Source organism: Microtus pennsylvanicus, chromosome 17 (genome assembly GCF_037038515.1).
Source record: "Microtus pennsylvanicus isolate mMicPen1 chromosome 17, mMicPen1.hap1, whole genome shotgun sequence".
Lineage (NCBI taxonomy): Eukaryota > Metazoa > Chordata > Mammalia > Rodentia > Cricetidae > Microtus > Microtus pennsylvanicus.
In genome coordinates this window covers 26655668-26670212 of record NC_134595.1, presented here as the reverse complement: position 1 = coordinate 26670212, position 14545 = coordinate 26655668, and the positions used below count along the sequence as shown (strand labels likewise).

Below are 14545 nucleotides of genomic sequence, written 5' to 3'. Positions count from 1 at the left end.
CATGGAGGAATGCTGCTTTCTGGCTAGCTCAATCTGCTTTCTTAGACAATACAGGCCCACTTGTCTAGGATTGGTACCAGTCAGCTCTACCACAACAATCATTAATCAAGACAATGCTCAAAAGATTTGCCTACAGACCTCTTTGTCCAGGCATTTTCTCAATTGAGATTCCCTTTCCAAATGACTCTAGCTTGTGTCAGGTTGACATAAAACTAACCAGTGCCTCTTGCTTTAGCTTCCCAAGTGGCTGGGATTATAGGCCTGAATCACCAGGTTTAATAATTTATATTGATATAAATGATTATTCTTTTAGAAATTACCTTTAAACTGCTGAAACAGCTTTCTGCTTCCATCCTCTGTTTGTTTGGATGAGTTAGTGTGTGCATATTTGAAATCCTAGGTAGTTTGACTTTTAACTTTAAAAAGGTTCAAAATTTGTACATCTGAACATTGAGCACTTTATAAAAGAAAGGTTTGTTACTTGCGTGGTCAAACTGACATCCTGTTTTGTTTCCAATAGATTGGAGATGGATTCAACAGAAGAGACAGCCTGACAGTTACTTCAACGTCCTAAATGCTTTCCTTGACAGAAAGGACAGCTACTACTCCATTCATCAGATAGGTGGGGATTCAATGTGACCTAGGCATGGCTCTTTGCAGAAGGCAGACTCCTTGGGACTCCCTTGGGAGTTTTCCAAGTCTTACAAAGTTGGAGAATGAGGCTTCTTGGTTATTCTCTAGCCTCTGAGCTCTGTGAGCTGCTGTTGGTGTTCCAGCACTTGCTTAGACTCAAGCCTGCTCTGCCCCTGCTGCTATACAGTCTTCAGGGACTGATTCCATGTAGTCTGTGGGAGTTAGGCTCCTCCTGAAGGTTTGCTTTTCTTAGTAGAGAAGGTGTCCTGTCTAGACCTTTCTATGAAGTGTTTACTGATAAAAGTGTATGTGTGTGTGTGGTGTAGATCTTTTTATGAAGCGTTTACTGATGTACCAAAAAAGTAAGGCTCACTAGAATGGTTGTATTTGCTAACATGGGTCTGTTTCCTGCAGCGCAAATGGGAGTTGGCGAAGGCAAGTCTATAGGCCAGTGGTACGGGCCGAACACTGTTGCCCAGGTCCTCAAGTACGTAAATGAGCCCAGCCCTTCTGCTTCTTGGGGTCAGCATGAGTTCTCCTTGGCATTTACCCACTTCTTGAGTACTTATTGCCACAGGAAATAAGGTATTCTTATTCTTTGCTTAGAGACCCAGAGGAGTCCTCTGGGTGACTATGCCTATTGTTCTGTAAATGGGATTTGTATCTAGGTCAGAGCCCTGGCATGGCCCTGTCTCTGTACAGATCCATCTGTAATGAGGGCATCTCAGATCTGGAACCATGGGAGTTCTGGTACTCTGTCTGCCGGTGCTGTAACCCTCTACCTCTGGATTTGTCAGAGATCAGAAACCTCTACATGCTGCTCAGAGTGTTGGTGTTGTTTCCTGACTATCCCTTCCTGTCTTCTCTGTGGCCCTAGAGTCTGGAGCTCAGTCAGCCTTACTTGTCCCGAGGGGCACTTGCTCTGGAATTTCCTCTGAAATGGCTTTCTGCTGTTTTCAGGGATATGCCACTTGTTAGTGTATGACCCCTCAGTGATTTTGTTTTAAAGATTTTTTTTTCTGAAGTGAGGAGCTTTATTGAGATGAAGAGAAGTGGGGAGGAAGAGAGAGAGAAAGGTTGAAGATTATTTTTTATGTATGGATGTGACATGTCTGTACATGTCACACATGCAAGGCTCACAGGGAAGGCTGGAAGAGGTTGTTAGATCCCTAGAACTGGAGTTAACAGATGGTTGTTAGCTGCTGTGTGGGTGCTGGGAACTGAACCCTGGATCCTCTGCAAGAGCAGCAGGTGCTCTGAACCACTGAACCTTCTCTGTGTTACCCACACTCCCCTCCCTGCCCTGTTTTTTGACCTGATTGACATTTCCCTGAGGCATAATATTCCAGTGCCTCTGGGAGGTGCCAAACCAATGTCCAGGACTCACTCATATCGGACCTTTTTCCTGTGGGGCTGAAAGCCAGTATCTCTAATCTTTCTCTAGCTGGATGTTCCCTTGACAGCCTATCCTGTGACTACAATGGCCATCTCCTACATGCTCCATCTGGACACTTTTTTTTTTCTATATCTGATGCCCAGCCATTCCAGGCCATGGCTGGCTGTGACTCCTTGACTTGGCTTCTTTGTGACACGCACACCCACCCCGTACTCTTTAGCATCCTTTTCCAAGTCCTGCCTTGCCTTAGTGATTTTCTTTTCCAACAACAGAACACCATGACAAAGGTAACTTATAAAAAAGAAAACAAATAAAAAAAAATACATTTATTTTTGGGTGGTCATAGCTCCAGAGGGCTAGAGTCCATGATCACCATGGCAGGAAGCATGGCCATGGAGCAGTAGCCAAGAACTTACATCTGATCCTCCATCATGAGGCAGAACAAGAACTAACTGGGAATGACACTGGCTTCTGAATTTTCAAAGCCTACCCCCAGTGACCTCCTCCAACAAGGCCAGATAGTCCTTTTCAAACAGTTCTACCTACTGGGGACCAAACATTCAAACATATGAGGGGAATGGGGGGGGCAGTCCTAATTCTAACTATCACACACCCCTTTAGCTTGTGATGTAATGTACAGAGCCACTATATTCCTGCTACCCGTAGCCGTCAGTTCACCATCCGTGCTTTGGTTCTGTGGCCTCACTTTTTCTGCCTTCACTGGCAAAGAGCAGCCCCTTAGTGTTACTGTTTACATCTTTCTGGAAATGACAGATCCGGCGCTTATCCATGCTTACTATTTCTGTCCCTGGCCTCCTCTGCTTTTGTTGCTAGTTCACTTCCTCACCTGTGGCTACTTCTCTGTCCTACACACAGGGATAGGGTTACATCTCCGAACTCTATTGCATTTCTACCTGGAGGCTCATGAGGCATGTTAACTTCCAAACTAAGAGCACTCTGCCAGCTCTTGGGTGTATCAACCTGTTGCTTTTCCCAAAGTAGATGCTGTAGGGTTTCTTCAACTGCCTAGGCCAAAATGTGGGCTGATTCTAGACTTCTCTGACTCTTAGTTGAGCTTGCAAACCCGTAATAAGTCTCATTTTTAACCCTTGTTCATCCCTCCCCCAACCTGGTCCACATCTTGTCTCATTATCTGTCTCTCATCCTAGACTTTTTCGAATACTAACCAAAGTCATCTCCATAAAGGGCAGCAGCTCTCTCTGAGACTCTGGCTGCCCTAGGCATTTTAGCTGATTGCCACAGCATTTCCCATCCTGTGCCGCTGAGCTTACTCTGTCCTGACACACCGTTGGATGACACATCTGTTACTCATACACTCCTCTTTAGGACCTTTGCGTCACTTAGAGCCCCAGCCTAGTAGCCCTTCCCTGAGGCCCGTCTAGCCTGCCCTACTTGCTCGCTCCCCCAGCCTGCCTTTCCAGACATGTCAGCACAGTGAAGTGCCGCTGTGACACTGTGTCCTGGGTCTGTCTCCTGGAAGGCCTTGATGAGTAGTGAGAAAGCACTGGCTCTGCTGAGCCCCTTCCACATTTCCACTTCCGGGGAAGGGGCTCTGTGTGGTTTGTGTTGTGCAGGGGTTCACAACCTGGGGGTTGCAACGCCTTTGGGGTCAAATGACCCTTTCGTGGGGGTCTCATATAAGATTCCCTGCATATCAGCTGATTACATTATGATTTGTAACAAGCAAAATTATAGTTATGAAGTAGCAATGAAAATAGTTTTTTTGATTGGGGTTACTAAAACATGAGGAACTATATTAAAGAGTCTCAGCTTTAGGAAGGTTGAGAACCACCGCCCTAGTGCCTTCCAGGCATTGGCCTCTTGTGTTCCTAAACATACCAGGATCTTGCAGCTTAGGTCCTTAGTAACTGTCTCCATGGACAAAATGTCCCTTCTTGCTTTCTGTCTTCTCATCGATTAATAGGTTTTCTGTGTCGTCCCCGTAGCACCCTATTTACATTCTGTTTCTGCGTAGCATGGCTGCTGTCTGCTCTTCTTTCAGAGCCCTAAGTCTGCGGCCATGCTTCCTCCCAACTGGTGGTTGCAGTTGTGCTGCTCTTTAGATTTCTGGGGCTATCAGTTCAGAATGGGAGGTGCTGGGAGAGAAGCCGCTCAGCGGTGAGCTGGACCTGCCCCTCACCTGCAGGAGAAACCTGCGCTGCTCTGTCACACAGGGCTCCTGTCCAGCTGGCACTTCCCCATGAGCAACATCCCGCTTCCTTCCTCTTTGAGTTTGTGAACAAATCCTTGACTTAAACTTGGAAGCTGCCTCCTGATTGTCACTGCAATGGTGCAATGTTCATGCTGTCAAAGGCTCATGGGAGTATTCTCTTGCTTTCTCTAGGAAGCTTGCTGTGTTCGACACGTGGAGTTCCTTGGCTGTTCACATAGCAATGGACAACACTGTGGTGATGGAGGAGATCAGTAAGTGGCTCAGGGTTTGGCTGACAAGGCCCAAGAGGGAGCCTCAGCACTGGCACTTCCCAGTAGGTGGAAGCCTAGGGGAACATCTGTAAACCCCATTCCCTTACTTTGTCCCCTGGGCTAAGTCAGAGGAAGGTGTTCTCTCCAACATCAAGCTAGTTATTTGTGTGTGCTACAGGTAATGTGTTAGTGCTGAATATAATGGCATAGGCCACATACAGATGGTTACCATGGAAGAGAATCGTTTGTATGCTTTTCACTGCATTAATGCACCACAATGAGATACAGGAAGGGCTTTTCAGCTACCACATATCCAGCGAAGGACTTGTAAGAAGGAAGTACATGATTCTAGAATGAAGGCCTGCCAGCAGCCTGACGGAAATGCCCAAACCAACTTCTAGGGGACAGTAGTACATGCTTGTAATCCTAGTATTTGGAAGATGGAGGTAGGAAGATCAGGAGTTCAAGGCCAGCCTGGGCTACATGAAACCCTAAATCAAAAAAACAAAAGTAGCTGGGTTTGGTGGTATATACCTTTAAATTTAATACTTTGGAGGTATAGGTGGATCTCTGAGTTCAAGGTCTGATCTCCATAGTTCTAGGCTAGCCTAGGCTACTTAATGAGACACTATCTCAAAAAACAAACAAAAGGTTTATGGCTATAACTCAGTGGTAGATTTCTTAGGCTCAATTCCTAGTACTCCCACACATTCACAGAACAACAACAACAAAAATCCAACAACAACCAAAACCTTCTGTGATATCATAAGCATTTTTCCCTAGTGTTAAAAACATGGTGGCAGCTGGGTGGTAGTGGTGCACGCCTTTAATCCCAGCACTGGGGAGTCGAGGCAGGTGGATCCCTGAGTTCAAGGCTAAGATGATACACATGATACACAGAGCCAGTTCCAGGACAGCCAGGGCTATGCAGAGAAACCCTACGTTGAAAAACAAAACAAGTTACACAGAGAAACCTTGTCTCAAAAAACAAAACAGAAAAAGGAAACAATGTAGTAGTAGTAGTAATAAATAGAAAAAAGAAAGAAAACAGTATCTTTTAAAGATGTATTAAAGACTGTTGATATGGCAGAAATCTTTGGGACTGTTCTTACAGACTTATTGTGTGTTACTGTGCCTGTGAATATGCTCACAAGTCTTTGGAGGACCAAATAGAGCGTTGGATCTGGCGAGTTACCATGGTTGTGAGTGGCCGGCCACAGGTGCTAGGGAATGAACTCAGGTCTCTGCAAGAGCAGCAAGTGCTCTTCTTAACAGCTGAATCATGTCTACAGCCCCCATAGTAACTTTTTTTTTCAAGACAATATAATATATATATATTTTTTTCTGTGTAACAGTCCTAGCTCTTGGAGAACTTGCTCTGTAGACCAGGCTGGCCTCAAACTCACAGAGATCTGACTGCCTCTGCCTCCCAAGTGCTGGGATTAAAGACATGCGCCATCACTGCCCAACACTCATAGTAACTTTTAAGTAAAAAAAAAAACAAGTTTGTGTGTGTATGTGCAAATGCGTGTCTGTATAATGTGCATTTGCCATGTGAAGGTCAGAGGACAGCTTTTGGGAGGTGATTCTCTTTCTGCCATGACCTTTGGTACTTTTGTCCCATTCTTCCACCCCTCCCATAACCTGGGTACATATGGCACTGTGGGAGCCGTGATGGTGCAGTCTCTCCTGTGGTCTCAGCACTGTCTGGACTATCAGTGCTGGACCAATAAGCTCGTGAACTGAGGCCTTGTCACGTGAATGGGATCAGATCCCAGGGAGCAGCCTGAGGCTGCTTAGCTGTGACCAGGACCTGTTCAGAAGGATGTGCTCATTACAGAACAAGGACAAATTACATGAGGACTTGATGAAGGGCTGCAGCTGCGGGGAAAGCGCGTGCTGTAGTGTGGTAGGGTAGACAAGACGGTTCTCGGGGTTGTGACAGTTGCTTTTGAGGGCATCCATGGAGACAGGACGCATGCTGGTGAGATGGCACATCACCAAATCTGATGACCTAAGTTTGGTTTCTGTGGCTCAGTCATGGTAGAGAACCAGCTCTCCACACATGTGCTGTTGCTCACATGTTCACATGCAAACGTGTTTAAAAGAAGTAAACTACCTTTTTAGCCTACTACTAAAGGTTGCGCACAATAGCCCAGTTTGTAGAAATGGTAGCAGAGCAAAGCTAGGGGCACAGTGTAGTAGCAGCATAGTTTCTTTCCTTCCAACTTCTTGAACTGCTTGTGAATGGGGCAGTTAGGGAAGAACTGATGTCATTCACTAAGGCTGCCAAAGCTTCCTTCTGCTGAGAGCTGGCCTATATAGCAGGCCCACAGATGTTAGAAGTATGCCAGCAGAGGGAAGCCTTGTTTGCTTTTTGAGATGGCCTTAACTCTATAGCTCAGGTTGTCCTTCTGCCTCTCCCTAGTTCTGGGATTACAGATGTGAGGCACCATGCCCAGCAAATGCTGATGGATTTAGACCTTCATAACTATACCAGAAGTAGCAAGTCCCCAGATAGCAGGAGAAAATGTAGATTAGAAAAAATTGTCAGGCCAGGCGGTGGTGGCATGTTTCTTTAATCCCAGGGAAGCAGAGGCAGGTGGATCTCTGAGTTCAAACCCAGCCTTATCTACAGAGCTAATCCAAGACAGCCAGGGCAGAAACCCTGCCTTGAAAAAAAAAAAAGGAGGGGGGGGGCAAAGAATAAAGAAAAGACATGTCAGCACTGAGTGAGGAAAATTGAGCACCACTGCAAGAACAGCTGACAGAAGAGGGGGAGGGAGAAGAACCAAGAAGGCTGAACTTAAGCTTCCTAGTGGCAGTTGAAAAAACAAATGACTTGAAGTCATATGTTTGCACTGAACATTTCCAAAGAATAAGAGAAAGATCTTCTCACTTAGAGTTGTCTGTTTTGTTTTCTAAGAATCATCATTACTCACTTGTTCGTTCTCTCTCTCTCTCTCTCTCTCTCTCTCTCTCTCTCTCTCTCTCTCTCTCTCTCTCTCTCTCGGTGGGTGGGTGCCTGTGGAGAGCTAGAGAAAGGAGTTGTGGGCCACCCAGTTTGGGTGCTGCTAACCAAACTGTAAGAACCCCAAACACTCCTAACAGCTGAACTGTTTCTTCACCGCTTAAAGTTGAGCTCTTAAAGAATTTTGTTTATTTTTGTTTTAAAGGTTTGCACACACCTTTAATCCCAGCACTAGAGGCAGGCAGATCTCTGAGGCCAGCCTGGTCTACAGAGCTAGTTCTAGGACAGCCCAGTCTACACAGAGAAACCCAATCTTGAAAAAACATTAATAGGTAAATAAATTCTAAAAGTGGCTCTGGTAAACAATAATGTGCTTAGAGGTTAGAAAACTTAGACAGTGGGCCTATGAGTGGTTTGGTGGGTAGTCTACTGCCACACCTAACAACGTAAGTGTAGTCCTGGGACCTGACTCCCACCCTTCTCTGCTGATACTATGCGTGTGCTTTGGCATGTGTACGAACACACACGTTTACGTACACATACATACAATAAGGAATTTATAATAATTTAAAAGCTGGCCATGATGTCTTGTGCCTTTAGTCCCAGCACTTAGGCTATGGGCAGGCATATCACTGTGAGTCCAAGGCCAATCTAGAGTCTAGGCCAGCCAGGGCTACATAGTGAGACCCTGTATTAAAATAACAATAATGACAACAACAATAATAATAATAAGGGGGCTCTGAGACAGCTTGGTGGTGATGAGCACTTGTTGCTCTTGCAGAAGTGTTGTTGTTTGTTCCCAGCTGCCCAGAACTGAAATAATCACACAGAAACTATATTATTTGTAATATGTTTGGCCAGTAGCTTAAGCTTATTGCTAGCTAGCTCTTACATCTAGAATTAACCCATTTCCATTATTTTATATTTTACCACAAGGTTCATGGCCTATCAGCAAGACTCCATTACTTCTCCTGACTCTGCCTCCTTTCTCCCAGCATTCAGTTTAGTTTTCCCCACTTACCTCTGCTCTGCTCTGCCCTGCTATAGGCGCAAAGCTGTTTCTTTATTAATCAGTGGTAACCATAGCTTACAGTTCCACATCACTTCCCCCCCCCTTTTTTTTGTCTAAATGAAAAGGTTTTAGTTTTAACATAGTAAAATTTCATATACAAAACAGGTATCAAGCAAGAATGCAGTTACAATATTTGTATCTACTTTATCTTTTATCATAACTAAGAAAAACTATAACTATCCTTCAACTCCATCAAAGACTCCAGAAGGTTATAATATTAGCAGGAAGCACATTGCAACTTCCAAAACTCTAGAAATGACAGAGACATCTTGCTGCCTGGACAGTCACCCAAAGTTCTATATTATTGGAGCACCCATATTCAGCCTACAGGCCCATAGTATCCAGCAGACTTTTCCACAAAGCAAGAAATTTCAAAGGCAGTTTTGTCTGTATTAGCAATTTGTCAGTCACTTTCTTCTAAACAGGAATCCCAAAGGACTGTCTCACCTTTAGGCAATTTCAGTAGTCATTTTTCTGGTGGTTCTGCATGTCCAGTTCATACAGCATGACATCAAGCAGTCCAGGCAAAAACAATTTCTTGCCCAAATGGCTAACCAATGCCATAAGTAGCCTCTTTGGTGCCCATCATCCTCTTGAAGTAATTGGTGCTATCAGGAGCAGATGTGTCTCATGTCATGAAATGTCCTAAGTTATTAAAACATTTAAATGCCATATTCTGTTAGTCTTTGAAAGATTTGAAGAATACCTATCTAACTGAAATCTCTATATATCTGGAAAACATAACTAATATGACTACAGGCTTGACTATTATTGATGATTATCTATTAACCTATATGTCTTAATTATACTTTACATTTTTAAATGAGCTGCACAAACACAATAACTTAATCAGTAGCAGAAATATACATATAATAAAATTGACCTTAAATTTGTATTAATAAACCAAGATCCATGTCAATGCAAAGTATTCATCTCTGTAACATATCCCCCTTTAAATGTAAACATTTATAAACAATCATCTAGGAACTTTGGACCTAGTTCTCGCCTAACTGCTTCCTGCTTTTTGTTGGGCAAAGTATTTTTTTGGGGGGTGGTGTTCATGGCAACCTTTCAGGTGGTCTTGGTCCATCAAATCATATTAATCTGGAAGGATTCCACGTGTTCTCATCCTCTGTTAAAACAAAAGAAGAACCTCTTTTCCAAAGCAACATATCCTTAGATCCAAAATTTGAAGTCAAGATACGTTTAGAGTATATATGCTGGTTTAGTTTAACAGTCTGTACAATGAAATGTCTCTCTGTACTTAGCTCATTCATAGTTAAAAAAAGTTCAAAGAAAACACACAATAGTATACATAATCCAGACTCTGTATTTTCCATCTTTATGTAGCTTATTTTTCTTACTGTTACTTTTCTACAAGTTTACGCTGTCTCTTTTAAGGCTTTGTTTTATTTTTAAAACAATTTACTTCTTTTTATAACTCTCTATGCTCTTTTCCTTCTCTCTCCCAAGCCTATGTACATTTATCCAGCACTGTGACCCATTTAGAGGACTTTTTCATCTGAATTTGTCTTTATTGTCCATCTGTAATTCTTTTTTGACCAGGACCACTTCTTAAAATGTTAAACAGCTTGGCTAGTACTAAGGCTGCTTTACCTTTTAGCTCTGCCCAGTCCAAAATGGCAGAAGTCTGTTCACTGCCTCTGAGGCTGCTGGGTGGGAGTTATCCTCACCACCTCAACTCTGGTAATCAGCTGGCCCATGCTACCACCAAATAACTTGCAGCATGCTGCCCACAAACCACATTCAAGTACTCAGCCTCCTGAAAGAGTCAGAGTTTGTGCTGGCAGCATGGCCCAGGAAGCCGCCGTGCTTTTTGAAAATGTACATTTTTTCTGCTACCGCTGAATCAGTAAGATCTCTCTTTAAGAAACTGCAGCATGCCACCAGCAAGCAGAGCCTATCCAAAAAAAAAAGCAGCTAAATTTTGTTTTTGTTTTTTTTTTTTTTTTTTTTAGTGTCTAGAATTCCTTTCCAAGCCCTCTCAGGCTTTATGTGGATTTAGCTAGTACACGTTAGAGCATCAATTTGTAGTAGGGGCCCACTTGTTCATTCCCGGCCACCCAGCCTTGAAATAGACACACAGAAACTGTATTAACAGGCGGATCTCTGTGAGTTCGAGGCCAGCCTGGTCTACCAAGGGAGTTCCAGGACAGGCTCCAAAGCTACAGAGAAACCCTGTCTCGAAAAACCGAAAAAAAAAAAAGAAACTGTATTAACTAAATCACTGCTTGGCCTTTTAACGCTAGCTTCTTATTGGTTAGCTCTTACATCCTTTGTTTTGTTTTTCACGACAGAGTTTCTCTGTAGTTTTGGAGCCTGTTCGGAACTAGCTCTTGTAGACCAGGCTGGCCTCAAATTCACAGGGATCTGCCTGCCTCTGCCTCCCAAGTTCTAGGATTAAAGGTGTGTGCCACCGCTGCCCAGCTTTTATTTTTATTATTATTTTGGTTTTAATCTTACATCTTAATTGAACCCATTTCTATTAATCTGTGTATAATCACGTGGCTGTCCACTGTCTGCCTCTGGTGGGGCTTCTCCTTACTCCGCCTTCTTTCTCCTAGCATTCAGTTTAATTTTCCCTGCCTACCTCTAGTCTGCCCTATCACGCCCAAGACAGATTCTTTTTTAACCAGTGGTAATCACAGCATACAGAGGGTAATCCCACATCACAGAAGACCTAGGTTCATTTCCCAGTACTCTTTTTGTGGTTTACATCTGTAACTCCATTTCTTCCAACACCCTTTTCTGACCTCCATGAGTACAACCAGGAATGTGGTGCACATATACACAAACAAAACACAGAAAATAAAATGAATAAAATTTTTAAAGATATTTTAAACAAGTTAAATAACTAAAAAACAAATTGCTAAATAATCTCTGTCCTATTTCCTAAAAAGTCCAATCTTACAGAACCATGAATCACTACCACTTTTACTCTCTTTAAAGTTTGTTTGTGTGTGTGTGTGTGTGTGTGTGTGTGTGTGTGTGTGACACAGAGTGTGTGAACTTATATACACCATGTGTGTGGAGATAATCTCTTGGAATTAGTGTTTTGTGAGCTTCCTTGTGGATGCTGGTAAACCAAACCTGGGTTCTCTACAGAATCTGTAAATGCTCTTGACCAACCATTGCATCATTTCTCATAGTGTCTGTGTTGTGATGCTGCACTGGGTTGCCTGAGAGGGTGATTTTTTTCTTAAAGATTTATATACTTATCACGTATACAGTATTTTGCCTGAATGTATGGTTGCACACCAGAAGAGGGCATCGGATCCTATCATAGGTGGTTGTGAGCCACCATGTGATTGCTGGGAATTGAACTCAGGACCTCTGGGAGAGCAACCATGCTCTTAACCCCTGAGCCATCTCTCCAGTCCTAGAATGGTGTGTTTGTCTCAATGATAACCATTCCTTGAAATTAATGAAGATGATTCTAATATATGTTGATGTTCTTTGAAGCATTTTTTGAATAGTGATTTTTCTACATTGTCCCTCTTTACCTGTTGGACAGGCATTCTTGATAAGTATTTCATTCTCTCTTCAATTTTTAAATTTGAGAGACTGTTAGCGTCTGGGGGTTCATGGGTTCTTTTTACCTAGTGTGCTGCCTAGGACCGTCATTTTTGATCTCATGTTACCTAACATTTGACCTGTAGCACCCCTTCAGGCTGACTGTCTTGACTGGGCTTCTGATCATATCTTCTTACTGGGCACACCTTTTTTTCTAGCATAAAGGAAATGCTCTCAGCTCCTCCTGTGTGGTCCCTTCCCACAATGGGACTGCAAAACATTGTGGGGTGTGTTCCATAACACTTGAGTTTTCTGACCACCAGACCCTAATTAATATGTTTATTGAAGGCTAGTCTGGTGCATACACAAGAGACACAGTAAAGGATGGAGAGGAGCTGTTTCTTGATGCTCTTTTTGCTGGTGAGGGGTCTGAGTGGTTTGGGTTTGCCCATGGCTGCCGCTTTAAATTTTGCTTGAAAGTGCGTGTGGGACCAGTGAGGTAGTTTAGTGGGTAAAAGCACCTGCCACACCAGCCCGGCAAACTGGGCTTCACCTGGAGACAACGTAAGGATGCAGGGAGGGAACCAGCTTCACAGTGCTGTCCTCTGACGGCCACATGCACTGTGAGACACATTTTTCTAACACATTGTACACACATTAGGGTGGTCTTGAACTCTCAGAGATCCCCCTGCCTCTGCTAAGTGCTAGGATTAAAACTATGCACCACCATACTTGGCCTAATGGTAATTAGAAATTTTTAAACAAATAAAGTGTATGCTGGGGAGATGGCTCAGCAATTAAGAGCACTAGGCTACTCTTTCAGAGGACCCACATGGCAATTCTCGAGCATCTCTCACTCCACTTCCAGGAGATCTCTTCTGTCCTTGAGGGCACTGTTTGTATATTGTGCACAGACATACATTCATTCAAAGCAACCATATACATATTTAAGAGAAAGTCTTTATGTGTAGTAAGTCTTTTTAATGTATGTAAATATTTTGCTTGTCTGTGTGTATAGTACATGCATTTCTGGTATCTGGGTAGGTCAAAAGAAGGCATTAGAATCCCTGTAACTGGAGTTAAGGATGGTTGTGAGCCTGTGGGTGCTGAGAACTGAACATGGGTCTTTTGCAATAGCAACAGGTGCTCTTAACCATTGAGCCATGTCTCCAGCACCAAGAACATGCTTCTTTGAGTGGGGACATTTGTTCTCCATGATACTTACATTTAAAGCACTTGGGGTGTGTGTGTGTTTGTCTTAAACTATTTTATGTATATGGGTATTTTTGCTTTCATGTGTGTCTGTGCACCACTTGAGTGCCTTGTGCCTACAGAGGCCATAAAGGGGTGTCATATCACCTGGAACTGGAGTTAAAGACAATTGTGAGTTGCCGTGTGCATGCTGGGAATCAAACCTGTGTCCTCTGAAAACATAGTCATGTTAACCACTGAATCAACTCTTCAGCCCCTAAGCACTTAGTTTTCTTTCTTTCTTTTTTTTTTTTTTTTTAAAACTGCCTTACTAAAACTGTAGCGATGTGCTTAGAAGAGCTGGGACTTTCTACTAAATCTTTTTGTTTTTTTTTTTTAATTTAAATATTTATTTATTTATTTGTCCATTATATGTACAATATTCTGTATGTGTGTGTATGCCTGAAGGCCAGAAGAGGGCACCAGACCCCATTACAGATGGTTGTAAGCCACCATGTGGTTGCTGGGAATTGAACTCAGGACCTTTAGAAGAGCAGGCAATGCTCTTAACCACTGAGCCATCTCTCCAGCCCCCAGCACTTAGTTTTCAAAACACTTTTTCTTTCTGCTTAGCTCATGTAAAACATGTCTTCCCCTCCAGGAAGGTTGTGTAGGGCCAGTCTTCCCTGTGCGGGAGCTGCTGCACCTCCTGCAGATTCGGAGCGGCACTGTAATGGGTTCCCTGCTGGGGCTGAAGTCACCAACAGACCGGCGGCCTGGAGACCCCTAGTCCTTCTTATCCCTCTCCGCCTGGGACTTACTGACATCAATGAGGCCTATGTGGAGACACTGAAGGTGAGTCTTCAGAGCAGCTTTTAACCTGAGCGCCTGCTCCCAGCTTTTCATCTATCTCAAAGTGCAGTCAACTAGCTGTAGCTTTAGGAGAGAGGGAGAAAAGGCCTTAATCTTATAGGTGATGTTGAAAACTTAAATGGCTGGAGTTTATAAAGGGTCTTCAAGACCAGTCAGCCTGGTGCTGAACCTGGCATCAGGGTCTTCTGTCTCTCCCAGGTCTCTCCCGTGCCCTCCTGGGTATCTCTTGAGCCTCTACTTCTGACTGGATCAGTGGTTCTCAACCCATGGGTCGTGACCCTTTTGTGGGGGTTGAGCAGTCCTCTCACGGGGGTCCCATATCAGGTATCCTACATATCAGATATTTACATTATGACACGTAACAATAGCAAAATTACAGTTACGAAGAAGCAACAAAATTTTATGGTCGGGGGTTACCACAACATGAGGA

General features: G+C 43.6%; 1 protein-coding gene across 3 annotated transcripts in view; it reads left to right on the top strand.

Moving 5' to 3' along the window:
• Positions 1–14545, top strand: part of Atg4b (autophagy related 4B cysteine peptidase) — a 39524-nt gene that overhangs the window by 19204 nt on the left and 5775 nt on the right. For all 3 annotated transcript variants that reach the window (XM_075952053.1, XM_075952055.1, XM_075952054.1), the window contains 4 exons: positions 521–622; positions 1048–1120; positions 4395–4474; positions 13904–14097. In XM_075952053.1, the coding sequence (XP_075808168.1) occupies positions 521–622; positions 1048–1120; positions 4395–4474; positions 13904–14097 (449 nt within the window). The remainder of the gene's footprint in view (positions 1–520; positions 623–1047; positions 1121–4394; positions 4475–13903; positions 14098–14545) is intronic.